The following is a 26,827-nucleotide window of genomic DNA, read 5'->3' as shown; positions in this document are numbered from 1 at the left end:
CATTTATAGACGGGTCTATCGAGAATTTATTTTATTAACATTAAAAACCGACGTTTCGACACAGGTTTCACTGGTCGTGGTCGCAGTTAACTGTCATTTCATTTCATATAGTTAGCCGTGACCACGACCAGTGAAACCTGTGTGTCGGTATTTAAAGTTAATAAAAAAAATTCTCGATAGACCCGTCTATAAATGTGAGTTAGAATAGAATAGAATATCGTTTATTGCACCATGGTAAAAACAAGTTGTTACAAAATAATGGTAACTCATGGTTACACACTGTATTGTTGTCAAGCACTAGTTGTTACCGATAATAACATTTATATTTTATAGTGATTATGTGCCTACTCTGTAATTGAGACATGGCAGTGGAATAATGAGATAAGTAATTTAACAGATAATTGGTCGGATATCCAACATGTCATTTTTATGACGGCTGATCGGTGATCACGTGGTGCTTTCTATAGAAAACGAAGTCCAGCGGCCCAGCCCCGGATCGGTCTAGGTCGTGAGTCATGCTTTATTGTTAACAGTAAGTATGTTGATTATTTTTCGTAGTAATTACTTACTTATAACAACATCAAGGACATACAAAGAATAAAAAGCGGACAAGTGCGAATCGGACTCGCCCACCGAGGGTTCCGTACTTTTTAGTGTTTGTGGTTATAGCGGCAACAGAAATACAACTGTATTAGCTATCACGGTTTGTGAGATACAGCCTGGTGACAGACGGACGGACGGACGGACAGCGGAGTCTTAGTAATAGGGTCCCGTTTTACCCTTTGGGTACGGAACCCTAAAAAAACACTTATTACTTACTCGTATATGATTTTCGCAAATCAGCATATAATATGACGACTAAAATATCAAAGTCACTTAAATCAGTCTTAGTACACGTGTTATAAAGATGACTCACGTTAGAAATCAGGGCCGAGGCTTCTGACACTTCAGTTTCTATGAAGGGTCATCGCTAATCACGTGATGCTTTCTTTGGAAAACTGAAGTGTCGGACGCCTCGGCACGGACTTGGGTACCTAGCCAAGGTGACAATCGCTTACGCTACGACAACGAAACGCTTTGTGTCCCTCTATCACTGTTACATATTAGCGCGACAGTGACAATTACGCGCTACGGAGCGTAAATTATTGGCATTTCGCTAGGCCCTATGGACTGTTCTGCGTGAGTCATCCTTTAAAAAAAAAGCAAGGAAGCAAACGCGAAATATTTTAGCAGCAATCGCATTCGCATTGTCCTTTGATGGAGACGGAACCGCAAGCAGGCGCGCAGCCGCGGAAACTCGCGGCGCCGAGTACAGGCACGGAGCCCGACACGCAGGTGGTGCCGCACGCGTCGATGGTACCGGTCACGCGCACTGCTCCAGAACCTTCCCCTCCGTAGCTGCTAGGAGTGACGCTGACTGAGCTAGGTGTGACGCTGATTGAGCTAGGTGTGACGCTGACTGAGCTAGGTGTGACGCTGACTGAGCTAGGTGTGACGTAACTGGGGCAGCTGCAGCAGACGCTAGGGTAGCTAATGCTGTAGTCGCTGAGACTGTAGCTGTCGTAACTGATAGGTAAGGTATAGCTGGATCCGTATAAACAGCTTTGGTCCGTGACGGCCCAATACGAACAATGCTTCTATATATTTAAGAGATCAGCATCACTGCGGTACGATGACAATCTGTCAGTGTCAACATTGACGGTTTTGGTTGAAATAATGCTAAAAGTGACATTCCATTTCCAACTGCAGCTGCAATACTGTTCATTTTACTATGGAGCGTCGCTGTCACTGTCAATTTCCATAGTAAAATGAAAATGCAGCTGCAGTTGGAAATGGAATGTCACTCTAATACGGGGCACGAATACTAAAGTGATGTTTATTATTAAAGTTTATCAATGTATATTTATGCATATTCTCAGTAAAAATCCTCTATTACTAAGTTAATTAAAGAGTAAAGTAAAGAGGTTTGGTGTTATGTTATGTGTAACCAGTGTAACATCCAGCCTTTTAAGGTAATATTCTTTAGTAGGTACATACTTAATAAACATCTTACTTTTCATGTCCTGATTTAGCACACGTATATTATATTATTAATCAACAAAAAAAGGCAAAATCAAAAGTAGGTACCGGTATGTAGACCAAGTTGCTCGGATAAACAGCTGGTCCGTTGATCACGGTATAGGTCCTCCGTGCCTCACAATAATTGGCCTGTGGGAAAAAGGCAATTTTTATTCACTGTTCCACTTCTTATAAATTAATCGTTGGGTCCTAGGACCAATCCTGCCGAAGGGAATGAATGATGGGAATGGGTTCACGAAACGCCGTATTTCACTCGTTGAGTATAGGAGCGCCCGGCGCCCGGCATTGGAGCGCGGTCAGCGCGCTCCTTATTTCGGGCTACTCCCGACTGTTTTATTATGGATACGCCGAAGGCACCCGGCATTTGAGTGCGCACATCGATGTAGTAGGGGAGACCAAGGTGGGTTGTGACAGAGGGGAGTTGTGACAATGAAGATTTCTCGAAAACTATGATTGTTAGCGAGCTGGATTCAGCTGGACCAGCATTCTTAAGCCCCTTTAGAATTATAATTAAATGAATATGTAAATAAGTACTTAATCAATAATGTTTACCTGTATGAGGCAAGCGATACAGAGAGCGAATATACTGATGGGAGACATCTTAAAAAAATGATCTGATGATGTCAGAGACAACGTGAATATTCAAACCACTTGTTTTCATGAACGTCAGATTCTTCTGACGGACGTGTAAAAACTACTTTTAACGTGAAAACTATACCATTTATAAATACATGTTTGAAAACTTAAGTGTAATGAGTTGTTGATAACATTGTCAATACTAGCACGTGGTTTTGCGTTCTAAATGTTCTGATATTGGTTGTGGAACGTGCCCAAGTGCACCTAATTAGAAATTAGGTAATAAATGTTGATTAATATATAAATGAGCGATTTCTTAACTTGTTTTACTCAAAACTCACCTACTTATTATTTTCTTTTTTTACTCAGAGTGGTTAGTATAAACAGCCAATAAAAATATTTTTGAATTGTTCTATCCAGATTGTCACTTAAAGGACTATTCACGTTAGACCGAGCCGTGTCCGGGCCGGAGCTTCCGGTGCTTACTTTTCTATGACATGACAGGCGATGACGTCATGCTTTCCATAGAAAAGTATACGCCGGAAGCTCCGGTCCGGACACGGCCCGGTCTAACGTGAGTCATCCTTAAGACTACCTACTTAAGACTTAGGGCCCGATTCGAATTTTGAAATAGACATCTATTAGATATCTTTTAGACATCACCAAGATACGATAACGATATGTTTAAGATCTAACCTGTCATATTTGACATTTGCGCGATTCTGGAGATACTCATAAACGATTTCCACAGGATACGACTTAGAGATCCAATTCACGTCTAATAGATATCTTACTCTATCTAATGTAAAAGTGACATTGGTTGCCCGAATTGCGCTGCAAAAGAGAACTAGTTGATATCTAAACTATAACGTATCTAGAATGGATCTAGTACGTGTCATCTCTTGTGAATATCTTGAAGTTCGAATACGGCAGTTAAGCGCGTGCGTGTTTATTATTTGGCCTGACGTTTCGAACGTGACATTGCACGCAATTATGTCCTATTTTAGTTTAAAATGTGAGTGAAAATCGTGTAAAGGCTGGCGTCCACTAGACTCGCCGAGTCGAGTCGAAACGCGTAGCCGCAGAAATTCGCCTGACGAGCAATACGCGCGGAGAGTCGAATCGGCGCGCCGCGGCTATTCGTCAATGGACGCAGTTGCATAGAAAATATAGGAGGCAAATTAGGTATTGCGATTCGATTCGATTCGCCTCAGCGAGTCTAGTGGACGCCAGCCTTTAGTCACCTTTGTCAATATGAACTTTTTATTTAAATTTCAGTCGGAAGAGGCAAGAGAAGAGATTTTTGCATACTGAAAAATAGACATGCGCGAAACAGTGCTTCGAAAAGTGATGCTATATCACGTCACTTTTCCGAACACGTAATGGTACACTGAGATATCACATCACTCATCACTCGAAACATGACCCGAACGTGAAACAGCGCTCGGGCGCGCGCGAGACGGCCACATTACAGCTATCTCTTACAGCGCATACAGCACTCTAGTGATTCTAGGGCGTCTCGGATCCGTATCGGCGATCGATCTATTTATTACGCGTTGCGTTTTGTCACCTTTATGTGAAAGATTTTTTGTTAGTTCTTATAAATTATAAAATAATGTAATTATGTAATATGTATGTAAGTTTCGGAGGTAGATAATTGCCTATGGAGCTTCCCGATATGGCGAGTATTCTATAACAATGCGTACATTTTGCTCGCTTTGGTTCTGTCCCCGTAAAGTAGTTCGTTTATAGCCATTTTTTTAAATAGGTCAATCAAGTTAAAGTCACCAATAGTCCGTAAAAAAGCGATTACTCACCAGCACTAATACATTATCAGAATATTGCCTTAACGAAACTATTATTTACACTTTTCACAATTTAATTTAACTATACTCGTATTTGCAATTTAATTCAATCAGTCTTTATAAACAACTCGAATTTCTACAGTCAGTCTCGATATGCACTAATTCACAATTAAATTAAAGGATAAACAATTGCCGCGAACCGCGAAAGTCAAGCAAACTATCAAACATTTCACAACAATAATAATTAATAAACGGTTTTCGTCAAATTCAAAATCGCAAATTAAATTACTCCATTTGACCGCGTCCTTCTTGTATTTTAAGAAAACATTTTAAGCTCTACGCGGACGCATTAGAGTTTTAAATCTATTGCAGAAAATCATATTCGTAAAAATATTAGTGAGTGACAACTTAAACCGCGGCGATCAGCCGAGCGGACCTATCCGAATGGTTCCGAAGATAGCCGAAAGCATCGCAGAGCGAGAGCGAGCGAGCACTGAGTACGAGTGCGAGCGAGATAACAAAGCAATGATGGCATGGCATGGCGAACAAACATGACACTATCACAAGTGACATTACAGATTACGCGCTCCGTGCGTAAACTTGAACTGACCGTTCATATCGGCGAGTCAATGTATTTGGAATTGAATCCATTTCGCGCGCTTCGGCCGGTCGTTGGCGCTCGCGCGCTCGGTGCAGCTCGCGTGATGCGTGATGTTTGAAGTACTGGTTGATTTCGCGGAGAGATACGTAATGCCATATTACGTGTTCGAGAGATATCTCATTTGTGATATTACGAGCATTACTTACACATGTCTACTGAAAAATGAAAATCTAATTGAATTACATAGTTTTAGCAACTGAATTCGGATTCTGTTCCAGTTAATCCACTACCCAAAGGGAAGAGATAGAGCTCTTTAGCTATATGTCTTATAGCTGATTATGTTACCTCTACCTTTAATATTGTTATTTGAATAATTTTCCTTATTGATAAATAAATAAATAAATATAAATATTATAGGACAATATGTGACGTCCCACGGGTAAAGGTACCTTACGGCGGCTGGCGCTTACGCTATTATTAACGCCGCTCCAATATTATTGCGGTGCTATGCGACGTAAGCGCCGGCCGCCTTAAGGTACCTTTTTCCGTGGAACGCCACATATTACACAAATTATCTAAGTCCCACAGTAAGCTCAATAAGGCTTATGTTGTGGGTAATTACTGTAATTAGACAACGATACAATATACATATTTATAAATACTTAAATACAAAACACCCATGACTCAGATGATTATTGATGTGTGCCATAAAGAGGTAAATACATGGAATAATTTCGCTCTCCAGAGTGCCTAGCCAACGTGACAATCGTTGCGAAGAGTGATAGAGAGACAAAGCGCGAGTAGCGCAAGTGATTGTCAAGTTGGCTAAGCACCCTGAGACCTCGCCGCGAAAATTCGATATTAATTTACGCGGGGCGCTCTTTGATGTATTTCTTCAACCAATTATCAATGAAATTAGCTCATTATCCCATTGCAATGCCTATTACAGGGTAAGCGTAATCACTAGGAATATTAATGGTAATAGCCAATAACTAGTGCTTGACAACAATATATCATCAATAATCGTGTAGGCATATACGCGACAACAACGCACGGCGCGGGAAAAATGTGAAATGTTTGATTTTTAAAGACTATTTTGATCGCCGACTCAAAGAACTATTATTAACGACATCGCTGTACTCTGTCAAAGAGTACAGTGAACAATACAAATATAAAAAAAAATTACTTGACATAAATTTGAATTATTGTTTTTTTTTTTTTTGTATTGATTTTTGACATTTTATTTATGGAACTTGACATTATATTACCTAGGTAAGCCCTAGTATTATATACCAAATAGTTTTAGATTTTAGTTTTATAAGTTTTACAACATTTTAATTTTGATTTCTATTTTATTTTTGACATTACTGATTCATAATTTACTATTCTTTTTTATTATTCTTTAAATTTTGTTTGTATACACTTGACGATCTTTTTGTGAATTTCTGCTATTTTTAAGGAATACATGTAAATTTTCAATCAGAAATAAATATTATCTATCTATCTATCTATCTAAAATGACACTTGCACTGCGTGGCCTATCAAAAGCGCTGCAGACTTTTCTCCGCCTGACTCTACCAACGAACTAGAATAGAAATCTGACTAGCTCGCATATAAAGTTATAACGGTGGTGCATATATCGTGCACTGAATACATACTTGTGTCAGTAAATTTTGAATAGTTAAAGTATTCATAATGAATTACCCGAACGGGTCTACCGCGATATGATTTCATTTTTTCTACCTTAAATTCGCGGTATACCTACATAACACGAGAGTTTAAAGTGTTGTTAAGTAGGTATTAATATTTCCTTTCATATTAGATACCTACTTATATACCAAATACCGATCTAAGGTAAGGTAGGGTAAGACTATTACCGGGGCAAGACAAACACTTGAATCCTCATACTGTTCGCCTTACCTTATAACAAATATATCTGTTTAATCGATATTAAACTTTCGTAAGACATATTTAAAATTGTTTATACGACAACGGTGTCACACTCCAATAGCGACTAAAAATTCAAGTGAGTGAAACCGTTGTCGTATAAACAATTTATCTATTTATCCCAGCACTATTTTCGCTATGAAACCTTTATACATAATATGTAGTTTATTAGCGGATTGCTAATAAAGTATTATTTTAGAAATAGGTCGGTAGGGTTAATTAGCCACGTGTAGGTGTGCTTAAACATGTGAAAGAAACAAATGCTTTAAATTTGCGGTGAACAGAGGAAGGATTACTCAGCATTCATCAGGTTAAAAAAAAACATTAATAAAATATTTCGATATTTAATTAAAATTATGTCAACTCGGAAATTTAGAAAAAGCTCCTTTTAGCGCCCGAATTTAGCGCCTAACTTGTATTAACTAGCTAAAAACGAGGCTATAAAACCTTAATCTTTATTAAACCGTTGATTATTTTTACGTGTTGCATGCATCACGTCATAATTATCTTTTTATCATTGTCATACTTACAAAATTTTATTTTTTAGTGCGTCATGTTGCACACACAAGTTTTTTATTCTCTGAAAAGACGATTTGAAGACCGGTAAGATACTTACCTACTTATTTTAAAATTAATAACATAATAAAATGTAAATTTTGGTCAAGCAAATCTTGTCTGTAGAAAAAGGCGCGAAATTTAAATTTTCTATGGGAAGATAACCCTTCGCGCCTGGTTTTTTTTATTTGTTGCCTATATATACTGACAAGATTTGCTTGACAGTATTAGCGGATGGCGCTGGGCCTAACATACGGCGTTGCATGAACAAGAAATTTCCTTTGGCAGGATTGGTCCTTAGGACCCAGGGATGGATTCAAGAAGTGGAGCCACCGAGATTTATGATGTAATTTTTTGGGGGCGGGGGTGGGGGGGGGGGGGCTCTCAACTTGATCTTGATATCTGTATCATTTAAGCTACTAGGTCAAGTTTGGTATCGTTTCCGTATAAATCGGGGGTGCCGAATTCATTTCTGATATCATAATGACACCATTCCGAAGTAAAAACACATAAAATATGAAAAAAATACTTTTTTTAAATTCCTCTTCACGCTGACAAATTTTAACTAAACTGCTGAACCAATTTAGTTAAAATTTGGTACAGAGATAGTTTGAATCCCAGGGAATAACATAGCATACTTTTAATCTCAAAAATCATCCCTTAAGGGTGTGAAAAGGGAGGAGGAAATTTGTATGGTGATTCAATAACCGCTGAACCGATTTAGATAAAATTTGGTATAGAGATAGTTTGAGTCCCGGGAAGAACATAGGATAGTTTTTATTCCAAAAAAATACCTTAAATAAAAATGAAAAGTAAGGTGTAGGATTGTATGGGAAATCAATAAACGCTGAACCGATTTCGATGAAATCTATGTCTACATCTTTGATTTAGTTGAAAATGATACTAAACTTGACTTAGAACCTAAACTTAAAGAATTATTAACCTCAAACGTCGCAGACGCTTAAAACCCCCCCACCCCCACCTGCATCAAAAATCTGGGTGGCTCCACTTCTTAAATCCATCCTTGGGTCCTAAGGACCAATCCTGCCAAAGGAAATCTCTTGTTCATGCAACGCCGAGGTTGGCCTTTTTTTGCTCTGAGCAAACACAACTATAGATGGTCAAGCAAATCTTGTCAGTAGAAAAAGGCGCGAAATTCAAATTTTCTATGACACTATCCCTTCGCGCCTACATTTTTCAAATTTGCCGCCTTTATCTACTGACAAGATCTGCTTGACCAAGTATATATAGAGTACAGTGCGACATAACATAGTAGAAAATAAATGAGGGCGCCACTTTCTTCGTAACTGTCAAAATTTGTGAAGTAAAATGCTTAAACATGGCAACAATTTTGTATGGAAATTGTTTAGTTCCATTTTATTTTATTTCTACTTTTCATGTCGAACTGAACCTATAAGCCGTATTTATTTATTCCTAAATAATTTTAGGAATAAATAAAATAAAGAGGAGAAATTACTGGAAACTTACCCTCTCTTACTGGAAAAAAATAAATTAATTAATTAATTAAAAAATTAAAAACACGACTGCTGCATTTTAAAGCGAACTGAAAAGCTAAAAATAATGTTCATATGTTAGTTACATAACTTTATAAATCTAAATTGGAATGTAAATATACACTCACGGTCATTCACAGTAAATACAAAGGGCTATGCGCATTTATGGCCGTGACGTAGGTACGTGTACATTTAATTTCAATTACAGTCGGGGGACCTTGGTGTGCCTGTGCCTAAGTGCATCTCATTAAAAAAGTCCCCCGACTGCAATAGAAAGTAAATGTACACGTACCTACGTCACGGCCATAAATGCGCATAGCCCTTTGTATTTACTGTGAATGACCGTGAGTGTATATTTACATTCCAATTTAGATTTATAAAGTTATGTAACTAACATATGAACATTATTTTTAGCTTTTCAGTTCGCTTTAAAATGCAGCAGTCGTGTTTTTAATTTTTTAATTAATTAATTTTATTTTAAACATTTTAGTGAAAAATACTAAGTATAAAACTATGATTTATAGGTATATAGAGTTCCCCCGGCCATTTAGTTTGTCCACGAAGTTTTTTTTTATGTGGATATTAGCTCCTGGGGCCTTTTAATTAAGCTCACCGTCCCGGAATACGTCCGGGCGTCTTTTCTGTGGATAATATGTGGATGTGTTCACAATTTGGGATATTCGACATTTTTTAATATAGCTTCTTAACTTCTTAAAAAGAAGAAGACATTTTTAATTACAATGGCCATGAGGGTTTGAAGGTCCACAATAAAGACTCATAATTTTGGACCGCGTGCAGCGTGCCACGTACGTTGGGCTACGCTCGACTCTTTTAGTATGAGGGCGCCGAAGGCGCCCGGCTTTTGTATGCGCACAACGCGACACGCACGTCGGGCTAAGCCCGACACTTTTAGTAAGAGAAAGTCGAAGGCAGCTAGCTCTGCACCGCGTGCAGCGCGCCACGTACGTCGGGCTACCTACGCCCGACACTCTTAGTATGGGTACGGCGCACCACATACGTCGGGCTACCTACGCCTGACACTCTTAGTATGAGGGCGCCGAAGGCGCCCGGTTTTGGAATGCATACAGCGCGCCACGTACGTTGGGCTACGCCCGACGCTTTAAGTATGAGGGCGCCGGGGGCGCCCGAGATTGGTAAGCGTACAGCGCGCAACGTACGTCGGGCTACCGGGCGCCGGGTTTGGTACGCGTTGGGCGCGCCACGTAGGTCGGGCTACGCCCGACGCTTTAAGTATGAGGGCGCCTTCGGCGCCCGGTTTTGGAACGCATACATCGTGCCACATACGTCGGGCTACCTACGCCCGACACTCTGAGTGGGTTTGGTACACGTTCGGCGCGCCACGTAGGTCGGGCTACGCCCGACGCTTTAAGTATGAGGGCGCCTTCTTCGCCCGGTTTTGGAACGCATACATCGTGCCACATACGTCGGGCTATCTATGCCTGACACTCTTAGTATGAGGGATTCTAAAGTTAAGAAGAAATGATCGAGGTTGGTATGTACCTACCTATGCACGTGTAAAATCAAAATTTGTTTTTTTTTTTATTTGCAGTCGGGTTGAATTAGTAGGCAAGTACCTACAATTCTATTCACATTTTTTTCTAAACATCACGCAATATCATGTATTATGTCCGCCATATTGATTTTATTATGACGTCACATAGCCTATGTTAGTCGGGATGACGTAAGGATTCTAATGATATATCATTTATCTAAATCGGTCAAGGCATTCAGAAGTTATGGTGGAATAAAGAAACTCACATACATACAAACATGAACGCTGAAAACAATACACTCTTTTTGTTTGGGCAGTCGTGTAAAAATAGGTAGTCTTAAGGCGAAGCTTAAAGAAATATTGTTAAATAATTATTCTAAAAACCACTGTTAGTATAGGTATAGGTACAGTACATAGCATTATTATTACTTATAGTGTAGTTAAATCGAGGTGAACTGCTGGTATCTAGTTATACTTGTTTGCTTTCTGTGCACTTCTATTTCTATTTGAGTTTGTTAACTGTTGATTTAAGATAAAATATAAGAGCGCACCGCCAACAAACTGTTGTACAGTTTGGCGAAATTTTTGTTACTGTTTATGTATGTGTTTTTTATATAACAAAAAATTAAAAAAAAAATTAAATATTTAAATGTTAATACATTTAAATACATATTTAATTTGACACTTTTACAGATAAAATCTTGCACTAAATTGCTATGAAATATTTGGTTCATAAAGTTGAGTCATCATCATCATCATCATCTCAGCCTATATACGTCCCACTGCTGGGCACAGGCCTCCTCTCGAGCGCGAGAGGGCTTGGGCTATAGTCCCCACGCTAGCCCAATGCGGATTGGGGACTTCACATACACCTTTGAATTTCTTCGCAGGTGTATGCAGGTTTCCTCACGATGTTTTCCTTCACCGAAAAGCGACTGGTAAATATCAAATGATATTTCGTACATAAGTTCCGAAAAACTCATTGGTACGAGCCGGGGTTTGAACCCGCGACCTCCGGATTGCAAGTTGCACGCTCTTACCGCTAGGCCACCAGCGCTCGCTAGCTAAAGTTGAGTAGTTGACCTAAAATCATTTAGGCGCTCAGCAAACGCCTAACGCAGCGTACTACGTAGGCTGCGAACAACACGCGAACGCGAAACGAAGCGATGCGGCGCGGGGTGAATCAATCCTTTGATACCTATACTTAGAAGTGTCCTACGTGGGCGATCTCGTTGCAAACGCGAACGTCTTGGGCCCGCCGCGCCGTGCCGTGCCGCGTCGCGTTCGCGAGTTGTTCGCTTACGTAAGACGCAGCGTTAGGCAGGCCACAGGTGACCCTTGCGCAGGCAGCTTTCTCGCGCAAAGATTGGCCATAGCAATCCAGCGCGGGAACGCTGCCTGCGTGATGGTAAGGACCAAGGCCTCTTTTTTAGCTTTAGTTATCCTAATTGTAGTTCATTTTATTTTTATACTAATTTTATACTCTTTATTCTTTTTGTTGACATTTACATAAATATTTAGTAATTTGTTACCCTTTACCCGGCGAATCAAAACCGCTACGGTTTTTAAATCAGACCATCAAAGACATCGTCATTAAGCTTTGATTTTAAGTATTTATTAAATAAACAGGACTGCTTGTGTTATCTAATTAACAATCATGTAAGGAAATTAAAATCCGCAACATGATTATTTCCAACAATTATTTTCTTGAACATTTAGAAATATTGTCAAAAGAGTGAAGCGATACCTATTAAATTTAAAAACGCATCACGCTGAAAAAAAATATTTTTTGCCAAAAATGCATTACATTATTTGGGAAAAGAGCGGATACTCTTCAAACTGCTGGATCTATTTTTATTAATCAAACATAGACATGAACGTCCGCAAGCAAACTCGTTTTCACGTAAAAGAACCTCATCGAAATCGGTCCATCCGTTGGAGAGCTACAATGTCTCAGTCAGGCATTAGCATCAAGCATAAAACACCCCTCGTTTTGCGTCGGGAACTACAATTAAACTGTGATAGTTTGCAAATTTATGTCAATCTTACTTCAGCATGGCTTCCTTATCCAGGGGCCCACTGATTAACAGTCCGCCGGACGGTATCGGCCTGTCAGTTATTCCGAACTGTCAAAATTTTGTTCTAACTGACAGGCCGATACCGTCCGGCGGACTGTTAATCAGTGGGCCCCTTAGAACATAAGTTTTAAAACTTTTAAATCTACAGTGACCTTAGATATTTTTGTTTTTCAGTGACGCAACGTCGCCCCTCGATTTCAAGTACATCAGCATGCTGAGTTTCATGTTAAGCTCCATCGGCTGTTGGCCATACAGGCATTTCGGCCGGCGTCGGCTTGACTTTATACTGTCCATGTATAATATGCTGTTGATCTTGGTCGCCATAGTTTTTCTCATTTTGGGTGCAGCCTACATCTGGTACAGGAGAGAGACGATTTCGTTTTTCGATGCCGGGCACGTGTTATTGTGCATATTTTTGAAATTATTGTTTTTGGTAAGTGTTTAAGAACTAAGTTTTAAAGTCAAAACTTAGTATTTATTTCTGTATTAAACTTTCGTGAGATTTTAAACTGTTTAGACGAGAACGGTTTCACTCACTTGAATTTTTAGCCGCTATTGGCGACATGTTTCGGGCTCGTCGGGGGTCCTTCCTCAGGCTCGAGTGCTCGCGGCGACTGCAAACCCCAAAGGGCCCAAAACATGTCGCCAATAGCGACTAAAAATTCAAGTGAGTGAAACCGTTGTCGTCTAAACGGTTTATTTATTTCTGATTGTAATTCTTCTAAGGCCTGATTCGAAACAAATTTGACAAATTCAGAGTGATTTTTCTTGGATATTTTCTAGCTTACTTTATATATACACTACGACATTATAATTATCAGAATCACAAAATTATTATACCAAAAAATTTTTTTTTTATCAATTCTAAGATGATCAAAAAAATCAAATAAACGCCGCCGTCTTTTTAATTAGGCGCCAAATTGCTGTCAAAAACTTGATAAGTATGGAAGAAACTTGCACATAACTAATTTCCAACATAACCTGTTACCTAATACTATACCAATACTGAAAGGTAATTTCATTGCAATATCCATGAAACAATGAGGATCTAGACATATCTTCAAATATCTGGCGTATCAGGAATTTCGTCGATGTGGTGTCAGTTACCGGGCATTGGTTACTTTTCGACAGAGAAATCGACACCAACATCACTAAAAGAAACGGTTCGCAGCTTTAGTTTAATAATGCGGATTTCCAATATTACTTTGATAATATTTGGAGATGATCCACGATGTTTATGAGGCAATCAGCATGCTTAAGCCAGTACCCTCGAAATCGGACCAAAAAACTTGATTCAACAAAGTCCCACAGTATTGACCTATTGAACGGTATGGAGTGGAGTGTCCAAGGAATTAGTTCGTTAAAACAACAAAAACTATATGCAATATAATATTTCAAAATAAACATTGTTCTTGATAGGACTCAAACTAAGAAACTGTCAAAAAACACTGTCGGATGTATGATGGAGGGCATACAACAAAACTAACGACAGGAGCGGGAAGAAATGGAAAATGATGAATTTACTTATAAATAACAATTTTTAAACAAATTTTCAATAAATTATGGAAAAACAAATCTTGATTCAGCTAGCTTCAGTACCATTAATAGGGTTTTCAATTTGGCAGATTGAATTCGAATCAGGCCTTATTAGAACTTCATCTGTAGCTTTTTTTTGTCTAACTCGTGTCTTCTTTTCGTCGCCTGGACAATTATTTATACTATTATAGCTACCAGCATAATAAATATTTCATTTTATATATTCCAGCAAAGGTTATTGATGTCTCGGACGGCTAAATATCGAGATATAATAAAGGATTACTTACTAGAATTCCACCTGTTTTACTTCAAGAATCGGACGCTGTACGCTTCGAAGGTTTGTTTGTACATATCGCTTAACTTTTGCTTTTATAAGTCTTAAGCCGACCAGTCCGACCACTGACTAACAGGCCGCCGGACGATATTGGCCAGTCAGTTAGAACAAAAATTTGACAGTTCCGAACAACTGACCGGCCGATATCGTCCGGCGGACTGTTAGTCAGTGGTCGGCTTTAACTTAATATCTCCAAATAAGTCATCTTTCTCCAACTGTTTAGGTAGTTTTTAATTAGGGTTCCGTACCCAAAGGGTAAAACGGGACCCTATTACTAAGACTCTGCTGTCCGTCCGTCCGTCCGTCCGTCTGTCTGTCACCAGGTTGTATCTCACGAACCGTGACAGCTAGACAGTTGAAATTTTCACAGATGATGTATTTCTGTTGCCGCTATAACAACAAATACTAAAAACAGAATAAAATAAAGATTTAAGTGGGGCCCCCATACAACAAACGTGATTTTTGACCGAAGTTAAGCAACGTCGGGCGGGGTCAGTACTTGGATGGGTGACCGTTTTTTATATGCCTTTTTTTGCATTATGGTACGGAACCCTTCGTGCGCGAGTCCGACTCGCACTTGCCCGTTTTTTTTTTGATCCTACAGACTGATAAAAAATGACATGAGTCATTGAATGTGTTACTTGCAATCCATATTAATATTATAAATGCGAAAGTGTGTCTGTTCTGTTACCTCTTCACGCTTAAACCGCTGAACGGATTTAGTTAAAATTTGGCATGGCAGAGGTAGTTTGAGTCCCGGGGAAGGACATCAGGATAGTTTTTATGTCGGAAGTCACCAAAAGAGGGATTGTCATTGGAAATGAGAAAATTAATGAATTCCCTGTTAACTAGTGCAAGCAATTAAGTATATGTATTACTAGCTGTGCCCGCGGCTCCGCTCGCGTGGAATTCGGTTTGTATCAGTAAGCTGCTAAATATATAAAAAATAGTAAATTACATTACGCTGTATTTTTTTATTCAAAAAATTATAACATTTATAATTTCCTGCATGACAGGCTCAAAATTATTGCCATTATATATTATCCAGGCGTTATACTTACTCTAACTGCTGAAACTATTTCCACGCAGACGAACTCGCGGGCAAAAGCTAGTTCATCATATTTATTGTCTAATACGATTAAAAAATAAATTAAATAGTTATATTGGCATTCTGTTTAGATGCATACGCAGATCCACAACATATCAGTGATATTCACATTGTACTTGGTCGGTCAGATGATATGCGGTTTAACCCTGTTCATTTTCATGCCGTGGTACAACAACTACAACAACGGAATGTTCGGCCCGGACCGGCCCGCCAACCGCACCTTTGAGCAAGCCGTGTACTACCACTGTTTCACCGAAGACGTGTATACCACCATAAAGGGTTATTGGTTACTCTTCTTATTCAATCTTCCTACCTCCTATAATACTATAATTGGCGTCGTAGTATTCGACCTTCTACTTTGTCTTATTGTCTTTCAAATTTGGGGGCATCTTAAAATTTTGAAGCACAATTTGTCAAGCATAACTCCGAAGGACGGCATGTATTCGACAGAAGAGAATATGAGAGTCCGAGAGATATTAAAGGAAATCATCGAACACCACAAACTAATCATAAAGTAAGTTTCAGGAAAATATTATTTAACACGAAATATATTATTCAATACGATTAAGACGGTCTAAGGAGGTCAGGATTCAGGAGGATCAGTTTTTTCTGTGGACATTACGAAATATAACGATTTGGGTACATTTTCTAAAGTTGTTCGGAACTGTCAAAATTTTGTTCTAACTGACAGGCTGATACCGTCCGGCGGGCTGTCAATCAGTGGGCCCTTTAAGACTTCATGCCATTATTATTAAAGTACGAAAATTTGGCTCAGTTTTACGATGTCGACAGGAAAGTCTTAAAATAACTTGAACTCATAGGTACAAAATGTTTTTGACTCATTGTCAGGTATGGTATGTTTTGAAATAGTTGCAGTAGCCTGTTAATCTCTAATGATAAATTTATTTAATTTATCTTTATTTATTACATAAAAGTAAATATAATCGTACAGGCGGACTTAATGCTAGGCAGTCTCTACCTTCCACCAGTCAAAGCATAGAATTTAACTAATGATGTTAATGATGGTTATCTGGAGGAGATCGCTTTTTAGCGATAAGTCCCCCGTCGCTTGAATTGTTTTAAACTTTCTCTATTATTTGCATTGTTTTCTTATTGAAATTCACCCAAATTGCACGTGTCTACTCTACTCCCAGACGCACCTGCCGGGCTACTAAGGGAACTGCCATACAAAGACGAATGCTATAGCATGTGCGTCACAGAAAGGGGGGCCCATTTGGAGGCGTCACAGGGTAACTTTTAACTTCGATAAAACAATGTAATATGGCAGTATTATTTGATTCTGGTGACTGGTAGAGGAAATGTTGGTAAATAATATCAAGGTAGGTATTCATGAAAGAGTATTTATTTAGTATTGTATAATTGATTACAGGTTTGTGGACAAGTGCTCCGACGCGTTTAGTGAGGAATTGTTTGCATTTTATTTGCTGATGCAACTCCTGACCTGCACATTATTGCTTGAGGTTTCCTCTCTGACGGCAGACGCGCTGGCAAAATACGGACCGTTAACTTTCGGGATCCATCTACAATTGATTCAAGTTTCTATACTTTTCGAAATGATAAGTACTAAGGTAATAGTAATATTGGTAATTCTTGTGTTAATTGTCCGACTTGAATCCATCCGACGAATGTGGAATCCGTTTATTATACTCTTGCTTATTATATTGAGACATGACATGACCTATAAAGTCCCATTTTCATAAAATTATGATTACCTATGACCTGTCACACTGACGCATTCGCTAATTAAATTACCGTGGCTGTCCCCACGTCTTTCTCTGAGTGGACGTTTGATGAGTGCGCTGAATTTTGTTATAGTTTTGATTCTCAGTGACAATTTACAAAATTAATAAATCTCATCTCTCACAAAAAGATTTGATATTATTTTGGCATATTTCATTAAATTAAGAAGTTGATCAACTATGTTTTAAAGTATGACCAGGAATATTATGATCACACGCCATGTTGCGGAATTTCACTGGAACTATTTTTTCATACTATACTGAACTGTCACTCTTTACATGAAATTAACAGCGCCCTCTTGACAGATGCAAGCGCCCTCTTTATGGTTCCTCTACACCAGCGGTCGGCAACCTTTTAGCAGCCAGCCACATAGTAGTTAACGGAGGTGACGCGGGCCGTACTTTGTTAATATTTATGACTTTATGAGACATTGTCGTTTGTCACTATTACATACAAAATAGCCAAGGCGGCACTCGGGCCGCAAGTGACAGTTTCACGAGCCGCATGCGGCCCGCGGGCCGCACGTTGGACCGCTGCTCTACACGACCGGGCCACTCCAAGGGACGCCGCATTTATGCGTTAGAGAGAGAGCAAGTGATATTGCTATCTCATTCTACCGCATGGCTGCGTCCCTTGGAGTGGCCGGCGTTGGCCCATCGTGTAAAGGAGCCATTAGAACTGATCCTGAAAGTGACCTCGTATTGGCAGAGCGAGCAGCTGATTGACGCCGTGTACGCGATGCCGTGGCAGTGCATGGACGCCAGCAACCGCAAGACTGTGATGGTCCTGCTGCAGAGGGCGCAGACCCCCATCACGCTCAAGGCCGCCAAGATGGTACCCGTGGGCTTGAGGACCATGGCCGCGGTTTGTTCTAAACTCAATGTCTTCTCCCTCGCGGTATCCCGGCATTTTGACCCGTCTCAAGGGACCCTGGGGCAGGTGTGGCTCACTCCGCGATTTCGTCGCTTTGCAACAGGTAGCTACAAGTACATCCGTCCCACACCAATTTTGGTGGCTAGCTAATAGGCCGCGCGTGGCGCTATCGCTACCTAGCGGTCATATCTGTCCTAATCGTAACAAACGCGTTTTGTTACAGAGTGAATCTTCTGTACCCCTGTACTATTATTTATTCTGTGCCTGGGGTCCACTTGACGACTAATCCCAAGAATTGACGTAATAAAAGCACTAGTTTTTACGAAAGCGACTGCCATCTGCGCTTCCAACCCAAAGGGGAAACTATAGGCCTGTTTCCTCACGATTTCACGATTTTTTCCTTCACCGAAGAGCGGCTAGTGAATATCAAATGACTAGCTGTTGCCCGCGACTTCGTCCGCGTGGAATCTTATCTTCAACATTTTACATCTTTAGTACCTATAATTTTCATATCCAAGCAATGTTGAAATTAAGTACTTTTCTTTTTTAGCAAGTTGTATGAAGTTTTAAGTCAAGTGGATTTTGATGTTGGTTGCTGAAATTACTTTTCTTGTATTCTCATAATAGGTACCTATGCCCTTATACAAAGATTCAAGTTCCGCATTCCGCACTCACAAAATATCTGATCTCCATACAAACTTTCAACCCTTTCTCACCACCATAGGGATGAATTTTCAAAAACGCTGAAATTAGTTTTCTTGTATTTTAATATAATACCTTTTTACAAAGTTTCAAGTTCCTAGCTTCTAATAAAATTTGCACCTGAAGACGAACTTTCATCCCCTTTTTAACCCCCTTAGGGGTTGAATTTCCAAGAACGTTGCAATTACTTTTTTTTTTGTAATCGGCTATTATGGCTTTCTAAGAATTTTCAAAGCATTTGTAATGGATTTAAACTTTGAAACCCATTTTAACCCTGTTAGGGGATGAATTTTACAAATCGCTGAAATCACTTTTATTGTCTTCTAATAATATACCCAAATACAAAGATTCAAAACCCGCGCTCGAAAAAATGCATGATATCCATACAAACTTTCAACCCCGTTTTCACCACCATAGGGATGAATTTTCAAAAACGCTGAAATTAGTTTTCTTGTATTTTAATATAATACCTTTTTACAAAGTTTCAAGTTCCTAGCTTCAAATAAAATTTGCACCTGAAGACGAACTTTCATCCCCTTTTTAACCCCCTTAGGGGTTGAATTTCCAAGAACGTTGCAATTACTTTTTTTTTTGTAATCGGCTATTATGGCTTTCTAAGAATTTTCAAAGCATTTGTAATGGATTTAAACTTTGAAACCCATTTTAACCCTGTTAGGGGATGAATTTTACAAAACGCTGAAATTACTTTTATTGTCTTCTAATAGTATCCCCAAATACAAAGATTCAAGTCCCGCGCTCGAAAAAATGTTTGATATCCATACAAACTTTCAACCCCTTTTTCACCACCTTAGGGGATGAATTTTCAAAAACGCTGAAATGAGTTTTCTTGTATTTTAATTTAAAACGTTTTTACAAAGTTTCAAGTTCCTTGCTTAAAATAAAATTTGCACCGGCAGACGAACTTCCATCCCCTTTTTTAACCCCCTTAGGGGTTGAAATTCAAAAAACGTTGCAATCACTTTTTTTTTGTAATCGGCTATTATGCCTTTCTAAGAAGTTTCAAAACCATTTGTAATGGATACAAACTTTCAACCCCTTTTTAACCCTGTTAGGGGATGAATTTTACAAAACGCTGAAATTACTTTTCCTGTCTTCTAATAATATCCCTAAATACAAAGATTCAAGTCCCACACTCGAAATAAATGTTTGATATCCATACTAGACGTGTGCGCCGCGCCGGCGCGCCGCCGCCGCCGGGCCGTTTGACCACGCCGCCGCCGCCGATCATTTGATCGGCGTGAAATCGGCGTGACCTTGAGTGTTGTTAATTAGCTATTTCAAACTGGTTTTTGGATTACAATATGTTTTTTTTTGTATTATTTATGTCACTGTTGTCAAATATACGTCAATTATTAATTGAATGAAACTGAATAGCCAGTAGCAGAAACTATTTGACACACCAATTAAAGTAACTGAGTCATCCTAAGTATTCACCGTCAACTGTTAACGAACGAACGAAGACTGCTGCTAGTGCTGCTTGGACAGCTAGAAGAACAAACCCCTCCATTCTCAAAGAGCTCTATATCGCCACTCATCTCTTCCCAACATGCCATGGGTTAGCCCTTAGGTTCTTCGGACATATTATCCAACGCATGATGTGGAGAACAAGAGTTAAGCCGAATGAATGGCAAACGTGCTCGAGTTAGAGCATGTGTGAGATGGTTGAACGTTATGAAATGAAGAGGTCGGCTTGCGGCAGTCTGCACCGTGCAGTCCATATGGCTTATAAGTCTTATAACCGCACGAAATGGAGACAAATTACATGTGGTCGAGAGCCTCAGCAATGAGAACACGAGAAAGAAGATACGTCTCAGTGAGCCTGGTGCTTGTACAACAAAAAAAACATTAAAAAGGAGTCCACTATGTTTAGCAAATGTCAAGGATATGTGGAGTTCTGTTTTGTTAAAGTACGGCATTTTAATAGGATAAGCCATGGAAAGCTTGAGAATACGGAGAGTTACAGATCGGATCGAAGGTCATTGGGACCAGGTAACCTCTTAATGCAAGCCAATTACCTATCCTATATTCATTTACAAACCCTATTTTACTCACAGCATATTCAAACTATACGTAGTTTGACTGACCAGCAACCTGCATTGATCAAATTTTCAAGAAAAATAACAAATTAATGATTTTTCTTAAGAAACCTGAAAGTCAAGGTCACGCCGATTTCACGCCGAAAACACGCCGCCGCCGCCGATTTTTTGGCAAACGCCGCCGCCGATCATTTTTTAATCGGCGCACACGTCTAATCCATACAAACTTTCAACCCCTTTTTCACCACCTTAAGGGTTGAATTTTCAAAAACGCTGAAATTAGTTTTCTTGTATTTTAATAATATATCTTTTAACGAAGTTTCAAATTCGTAGCTCAAAAGAAAACTTTAACCCCATACAAACTTTCATCCCCTTTTCAACCCTGTGAGGGGATGAATTTTACAAAACGCTAAAATTACTTTTATTGTTTTCTAATAATATCTCCAAATACAAAGATTCAAGTAGCGCGCTCGAAAAAATTTTTGATATCCATACAAATTTTCAACCCCTTGTTCACCACCTTGGGGGATGAATTTTCTAAAATTAGTTTTCTTGTATTTGAATTGTATTTCAAGTTCCTAACTTAAAATAAAATTTGCACCCGAAGACGAACTTTCATCCCCTTTCTAACCCCCTTAGGGGTTGAATTTCCAAAAACGTTGCAATCACTTTTTTTTGTAATCGGCTATTATGCCTTTCTACGAAGTTTCAAAGCATTTGTAATGGATTAAAATTTTCAACCCCTTTTTAACCCTGTTAGGGGATGAATTTTACAAAACGCTGAAATTACTTTTCTTGTCTTCTCATAATATCCCTAAATACAAAGATTCAAGTCCACCACTTGAATTTTTTTTTGATATCCATACAAACTTTCAACCCCTTTTTCACCACCTTAGGGGATGAATTTTCAAAAACGCTGAAATTAGTTTTTTTGTATTTTAATAATATATCTTTTTACGAAGATTCAAATTCCTAGCTTAAAAGAAAACTTTAACCCCATACAAACTTTCATCCCCTTTTTAACCCCCTTAGGGGTTGAATTTCTCAAAATCGCTTCTTATCTCTTGTACACTTTGTAAATGCAATCTGGTGTGCAAATTTCAACTTTCTGGCTTCTGTAGTTTCGGCTCTGCGTTGATGAATCAGTCAGTCAGGACACTTGCATTTATATATACAGGGTGATTCAGGAGACGTGAGCAGGACTAACACTGCGCATTTCGTAAATTATAAGCAACTGTTTCGTATCAGTATTAGTGAGGTTAACGTTAATTTTCTAGTTGTGTTGAAAAAAAAAGTTATTAATTTATTTACGACATGCATGGTCACCCTACAATTAGAATACTAAACTACCGATATTCTGTGTCAAATTGAATGTCATCACGGTCTGGTTACTTTTGAAAACTCGTATCTCACTCAAGTCTGACAGTTTATTTTCTTCGTAATCATAATGTTGTCATTACGGTTAAAGAGGTTTTATGTTTATTAATTAGGTCTTGTAGGGTGACCATGATTGTAGAGAATCAAATTTGCCTTCGCAAAAAAGTTAAAAAATAGGAAAAAGTGTGGTTGTTTCACCTAAATACGACGGTGATCAATCAATTATCAGTTACTCAGTGTGCAGGATTAATCCTGCTCACGTCTCATGAATCACCCTGTATAGAAGATTTATATTAAGTACGCGTTTTTCATTTATTTTTCAGGTCCTGAAGACATCATTCTCCTATTACATGATGCTGAACGCCATCGCTGGGGAGCGTTAAGGCATCGGATACCAGCACGCACTAAATTTAACTTTATTATTTATTTATTTATTTATTGTGAATTTATTTATTTATTACCTTTATTTACCGACGTTTCCCAGCGGACCGACCAACAGAGTTATAATATAATATTTTGGCCTAAAATTTCGGGGTTTACCGGAAGCTGGTGGATTATGAGATTTTTTACAGTTAGATACTTAATAATTTGTTATTCTTTTAGTTTTAAGTAGGTATCTAGTTGTAGCTTGGCTAGATTCAAGTAATAATAATTAGTTTTAGGTGTGATATTTTTTTAGTTTTCATTCGACTGTGGTGTACCTACCTAATTTTATACCGGGTGTGGCCTGTAACATGAGCAAATAATTAAAACATAGATTGTACTCCTCAAACGGTGACACTTTTGTTCTACAACTTTTAAAAATTATGAAGTATTTTAACTCTTTATTTTTCATACAAAATAAATATTATCTTCAATGGACGCCATCGCCACGCCATACATTGTGATTGACGTTGCTTGTCACGCCTTAAACATAACAAAATTAGCAATACATTGCGTCTTAGAATAAATTTTAGAGGGTATTAAAAATCAAGCCACAAGTTATTTTTAAAAGTCGCTGAACATATGTTGGTCAGTATGAGGAGTACAGCCTACAGTTAAATTTTTTGCTCATATTACAGGTCACACCCGGTATTAAGTTTTATTTGGAAATAAAATATAAAATAGTAAATTAACGGTAATGGCACGGAGTGTGTGCCGCAATGTAAACGCCGGCATGGTCGGCCTAACGCAGCGTACTGCGTAGGCGTACAACACGCGAAGCGAAGCGACGCGTCGCGGGGTGAATCAATGCTTTGATACCTCTAGAAGTGTCCTACGTGGGCGATCTCGTTGCGAACGCGAACGCCTTGGGCCCGCCGCGCCGCGCCGCGTCGCGTTCGCGAGTTGTCCGCTTACGTAAGACGCAGCGTAAGAGATGGCGGGACGACCTATGTGCCCTCTTTATCAAAAGCTTGTAACTTGTAATACAAGTGGAAGTCCCTTTTTGACAGCTTTTGTTAGAAAGGGACTTCCACTTGTATTACAAGTTAAAAGCTTTTGATAAACAGGGCACTGGACGCATTTCTCAGCAACTGGACGGATGCTGCAGTAAATCGGGAAGATTGGATGTCTAGGAAGGCCTTTGCCCGGCAGTGGGACACAATATAGGCTCTAAAAAAAAGGAAAAAACGGTAATGGGAGGGAAATAAAAAAAACATATTTACAAGATCCTTTATTATAAAATAGAACACAGTTTATTGGAATAGATCTGGTATAAACCAGCCACGGGGCGAAAGCCGTTAATGTATAACTAAATACATATGTATGTACATCAAAATATTGTTAAGGCATGTCTCCATATTGCGCGGCAAACTATCGAACATTGCGCGAACCAACGCGATCTGATCTATACTGGGTCAAGCAGATCTTGTCAGTAGAAAAAGGCGGCAAATTTGAAAAATGTAGGCTAGGATATCGTCCCATAGAAAATTTGAATTTCGCGCCTTTTTCTACTGACATGATTTGCTTGACCATCTATAGTTGGCTCGCGAGCCAACCCGGTATCCATTGCGCGCGGCTGCCTCGCGAGCCAATGTTCAATAGTTTGCCGCGCAATATGGATACACGCCTTTAGAAATACCTGGACTAATAAACAGAGTTCGGACAGTTTATCGCAAAAATAAATATTGTATGGAACATGATACAATTTTTTTAACAATTTTGGACCGCAGTTTTTAGGGTTCCGTACCCAAAAGGTAAAACGGGACCCTATTACTAAGACTTCGCTGTCCGTCCGTCCGTCCGTCCGTCCGTCCGTCCGTCCGTCCGTCCGTCTGTCACCAGGCTGTATCTCACGAACCGTGATAGCTAGACAGTTGAAATTTTCACAGATGACGTATTTCTGTTGCCGCTATAACAACAAATACTAAAAACAGAATAAAATAAAGATTTAAATGGGGCTCCCATACAACAAACGTGATTTCTGACCAAAGTTAAGCAACGTCGGGCGGGGTCAGTACTTGGATGGGTGACCGTTTTCTTTTTGCATTTTTTCCGTTTTTTTTTTGCTTTATGGTACGGAACCCTTCGTGCGCGAGTCCGACTCGCACTTGCCCGGTTTTTTGAGTATAATCTGGATACTAATACTAAGATACTGTGTACATAATATGAGTATAATAAATCTTGTACTATTTTAAGATATAAATGATTTTTATAGTTTTTGCGATTAGTCCGATCACTGCTAATAAAACAAGACCGCCATCTATAGGCCCCGTGCATGAACTATAGGGGGCAGCATAGGAGCCGTCAGATTTTTGGCGCGAGGCGTTGTCGTTTATGCTTCCGATGTAGCCCACAAGATGGCAGAACCTACTATGCACAAGGAAACGTACCGACGAGAACGGTAGATGGTAGCACTTGCTTTGGCAATGTACATGTGCATATATGTTTCCGATTCAAGCCACAAGATGGCAGATCCTCCAACGCACACGGTCACTATAGCTGATCGATCTATAAAATAAGTACGTATATATTTTTAACAAAGGTTGGGTACAACCAAATTCAACCAATCTTAAAATGCAATCAATATTTTTTAACCTCTAGCCGCCCATGCCTCAAACCTTGCCAAGCAAAATGAAATTTTATTTTGTCAACACAAAGTTCAAATTAGAATGGAACAGGAGACCTTTTTATAGGTCTCTGGGCGGCTAGAGGTTGAGTCAATATTTTTTAAAGACTGAAATCTGGATTCAATACGTAGTGTCCGAATCCGGGTTATCATCCATTTGGACCCGGATAAAAATTTCTAATTCTCACATATGATGAACATTTTTTAACATTATATTTGACCTAGGCTTTGCCATCATAGAAAAAAAAAAACATTTTCTCACCTCAAAGTTCAAAAGGGACCTCTTAAAGGGTTGGAAACCTCTTGATTTACTGCTATCAGATATATCGGAGCGGGCAAGGAGCTCAATAATATCTGAACGTGTACTTTAAGGCGTTTCAAATTAGGGAATGTACCCCGGCCTTTATTTGTGTGAAATTTAGGTTAATAACCGGTTTTCTATACAATTAAAAACCGGTTTTCATGCCCTAATCATAATAGAGGCTTTGTTCAGATATTTATGATCATCTTGGCCGCTTCGTTATAAATGATGGCGACTGTATGTACAATATAAAAAGTAATGTTTCGTTTAAAAAAAAGATATATTTTAATAGAGTAACGCAGCACGCATCTTTTAAAAATAAATACATATAAGAAATTCAGATGTAAACCATCTGCGTACAGTCAGCAGCAGAAATTGATAAGCGGGCGAGGTGTTCAAAATTACCTTGACACGCTCTTATTCTCTTAACAATAAAGTCGTGTCAAGATCATTCTGAACACCTCGCCCGCTTAGCAACTTCTGCTGCCGACTGTACAAAATAGCATTTATTATTCCAGTGCAATGATATGACGTAGAAAAAGTTAACCTTTTCACCACATATACAGGGTGACATTGTTGTCTCTGACCAAACTCTGAGGTGTGAATATGTAGGTCATACTGAACAACTTACTAACGGCCTACCCCAAACTGGAGAAAAAAAATCAGCTGTTCAATAGAAAACCATATCTCGAAGATTTAGCTTTGCTCGGAAAACATATAAAAACTCAAAAATGCGCGTTTTTTCAGAGATAACACCTAGATCGATTTATCGGCCCCGTAACACCTATATAGCAAATTTCTACGAAATCGTTAGATCCGTTTCCGAGATCCACTAAATATATATATAATATACTTATACACGGTGTAACATGAGTAAACCGAATAATTTTAACAGCGTATTCCTGATCATATTTAGAAACAAAAAAGTCCTATAAACTTTTTTGTAATTCGCCTAGTTTCAGAGATATGATTAATTAAAAAAAAACTAGTTTGTATTGTTAGTTTTTGTTGTGTGTGTTGTGTGTTGTTAGTTTTTGTTGTTGTTTTGTTGTTGTGTGTTG

At 38.9% G+C, this 26,827-nt stretch overlaps 1 protein-coding gene across 3 annotated transcripts; it reads left to right on the top strand.

Annotated features, from left to right (window-relative positions):
• Positions 1 to 6,721: 6,721 nt before the first annotated feature.
• Positions 6,722 to 23,086, top strand: LOC134676956 (uncharacterized). 3 transcript variants are annotated; one of them, XM_063535334.1, is made up of 8 exons: positions 6,722 to 6,858; positions 7,556 to 7,611; positions 12,843 to 13,101; positions 14,434 to 14,541; positions 15,718 to 16,160; positions 17,037 to 17,235; positions 18,116 to 18,271; positions 22,740 to 23,086. In XM_063535334.1, exons 2-8 carry the CDS (start codon positions 7,562 to 7,564, stop codon positions 22,797 to 22,799), a joined length of 1,275 nt encoding a protein of 424 aa, XP_063391404.1. In that variant the 5' UTR covers positions 6,722 to 6,858; positions 7,556 to 7,561; the 3' UTR covers positions 22,800 to 23,086. The 3 variants fall into 3 exon arrangements, with proteins under 3 accessions (XP_063391404.1, XP_063391402.1, XP_063391403.1); XM_063535332.1 differs by lacking the exon at positions 6,722 to 6,858 and adding an exon at positions 7,175 to 7,318; XM_063535333.1 differs by lacking the exon at positions 6,722 to 6,858 and having other exon boundaries at positions 7,470 to 7,611.
• Positions 23,087 to 26,827: the final 3,741 nt, after the last annotated feature.

This window comes from Cydia fagiglandana, chromosome 25 (assembly GCF_963556715.1).
Source record: "Cydia fagiglandana chromosome 25, ilCydFagi1.1, whole genome shotgun sequence".
Taxonomy (NCBI): domain Eukaryota; kingdom Metazoa; phylum Arthropoda; class Insecta; order Lepidoptera; family Tortricidae; genus Cydia; species Cydia fagiglandana.
The sequence above is the reverse complement of the archived record's forward strand: the minus strand, read 5'-3'. Positions and strand labels throughout refer to the sequence as shown.

Bases quoted from the DNA above. Each gene is read 5' to 3' on its own strand.
- LOC134676956 (XM_063535334.1), top strand. From the start codon at position 7,562: ATGTTGCACACACAAGTTTTTTATTCTCTGAAAAGACGATTTGAAGAC. The intron at 14,542-15,717 runs GTTTGTTTGTAC...CATTCTGTTTAG, and splicing joins GGACGCTGTACGCTTCGAAG to ATGCATACGCAGATCCACAA. The intron at 18,272-22,739 runs GTTTGTTCTAAA...TTTATTTTTCAG, and splicing joins GCTTGAGGACCATGGCCGCG to GTCCTGAAGACATCATTCTC.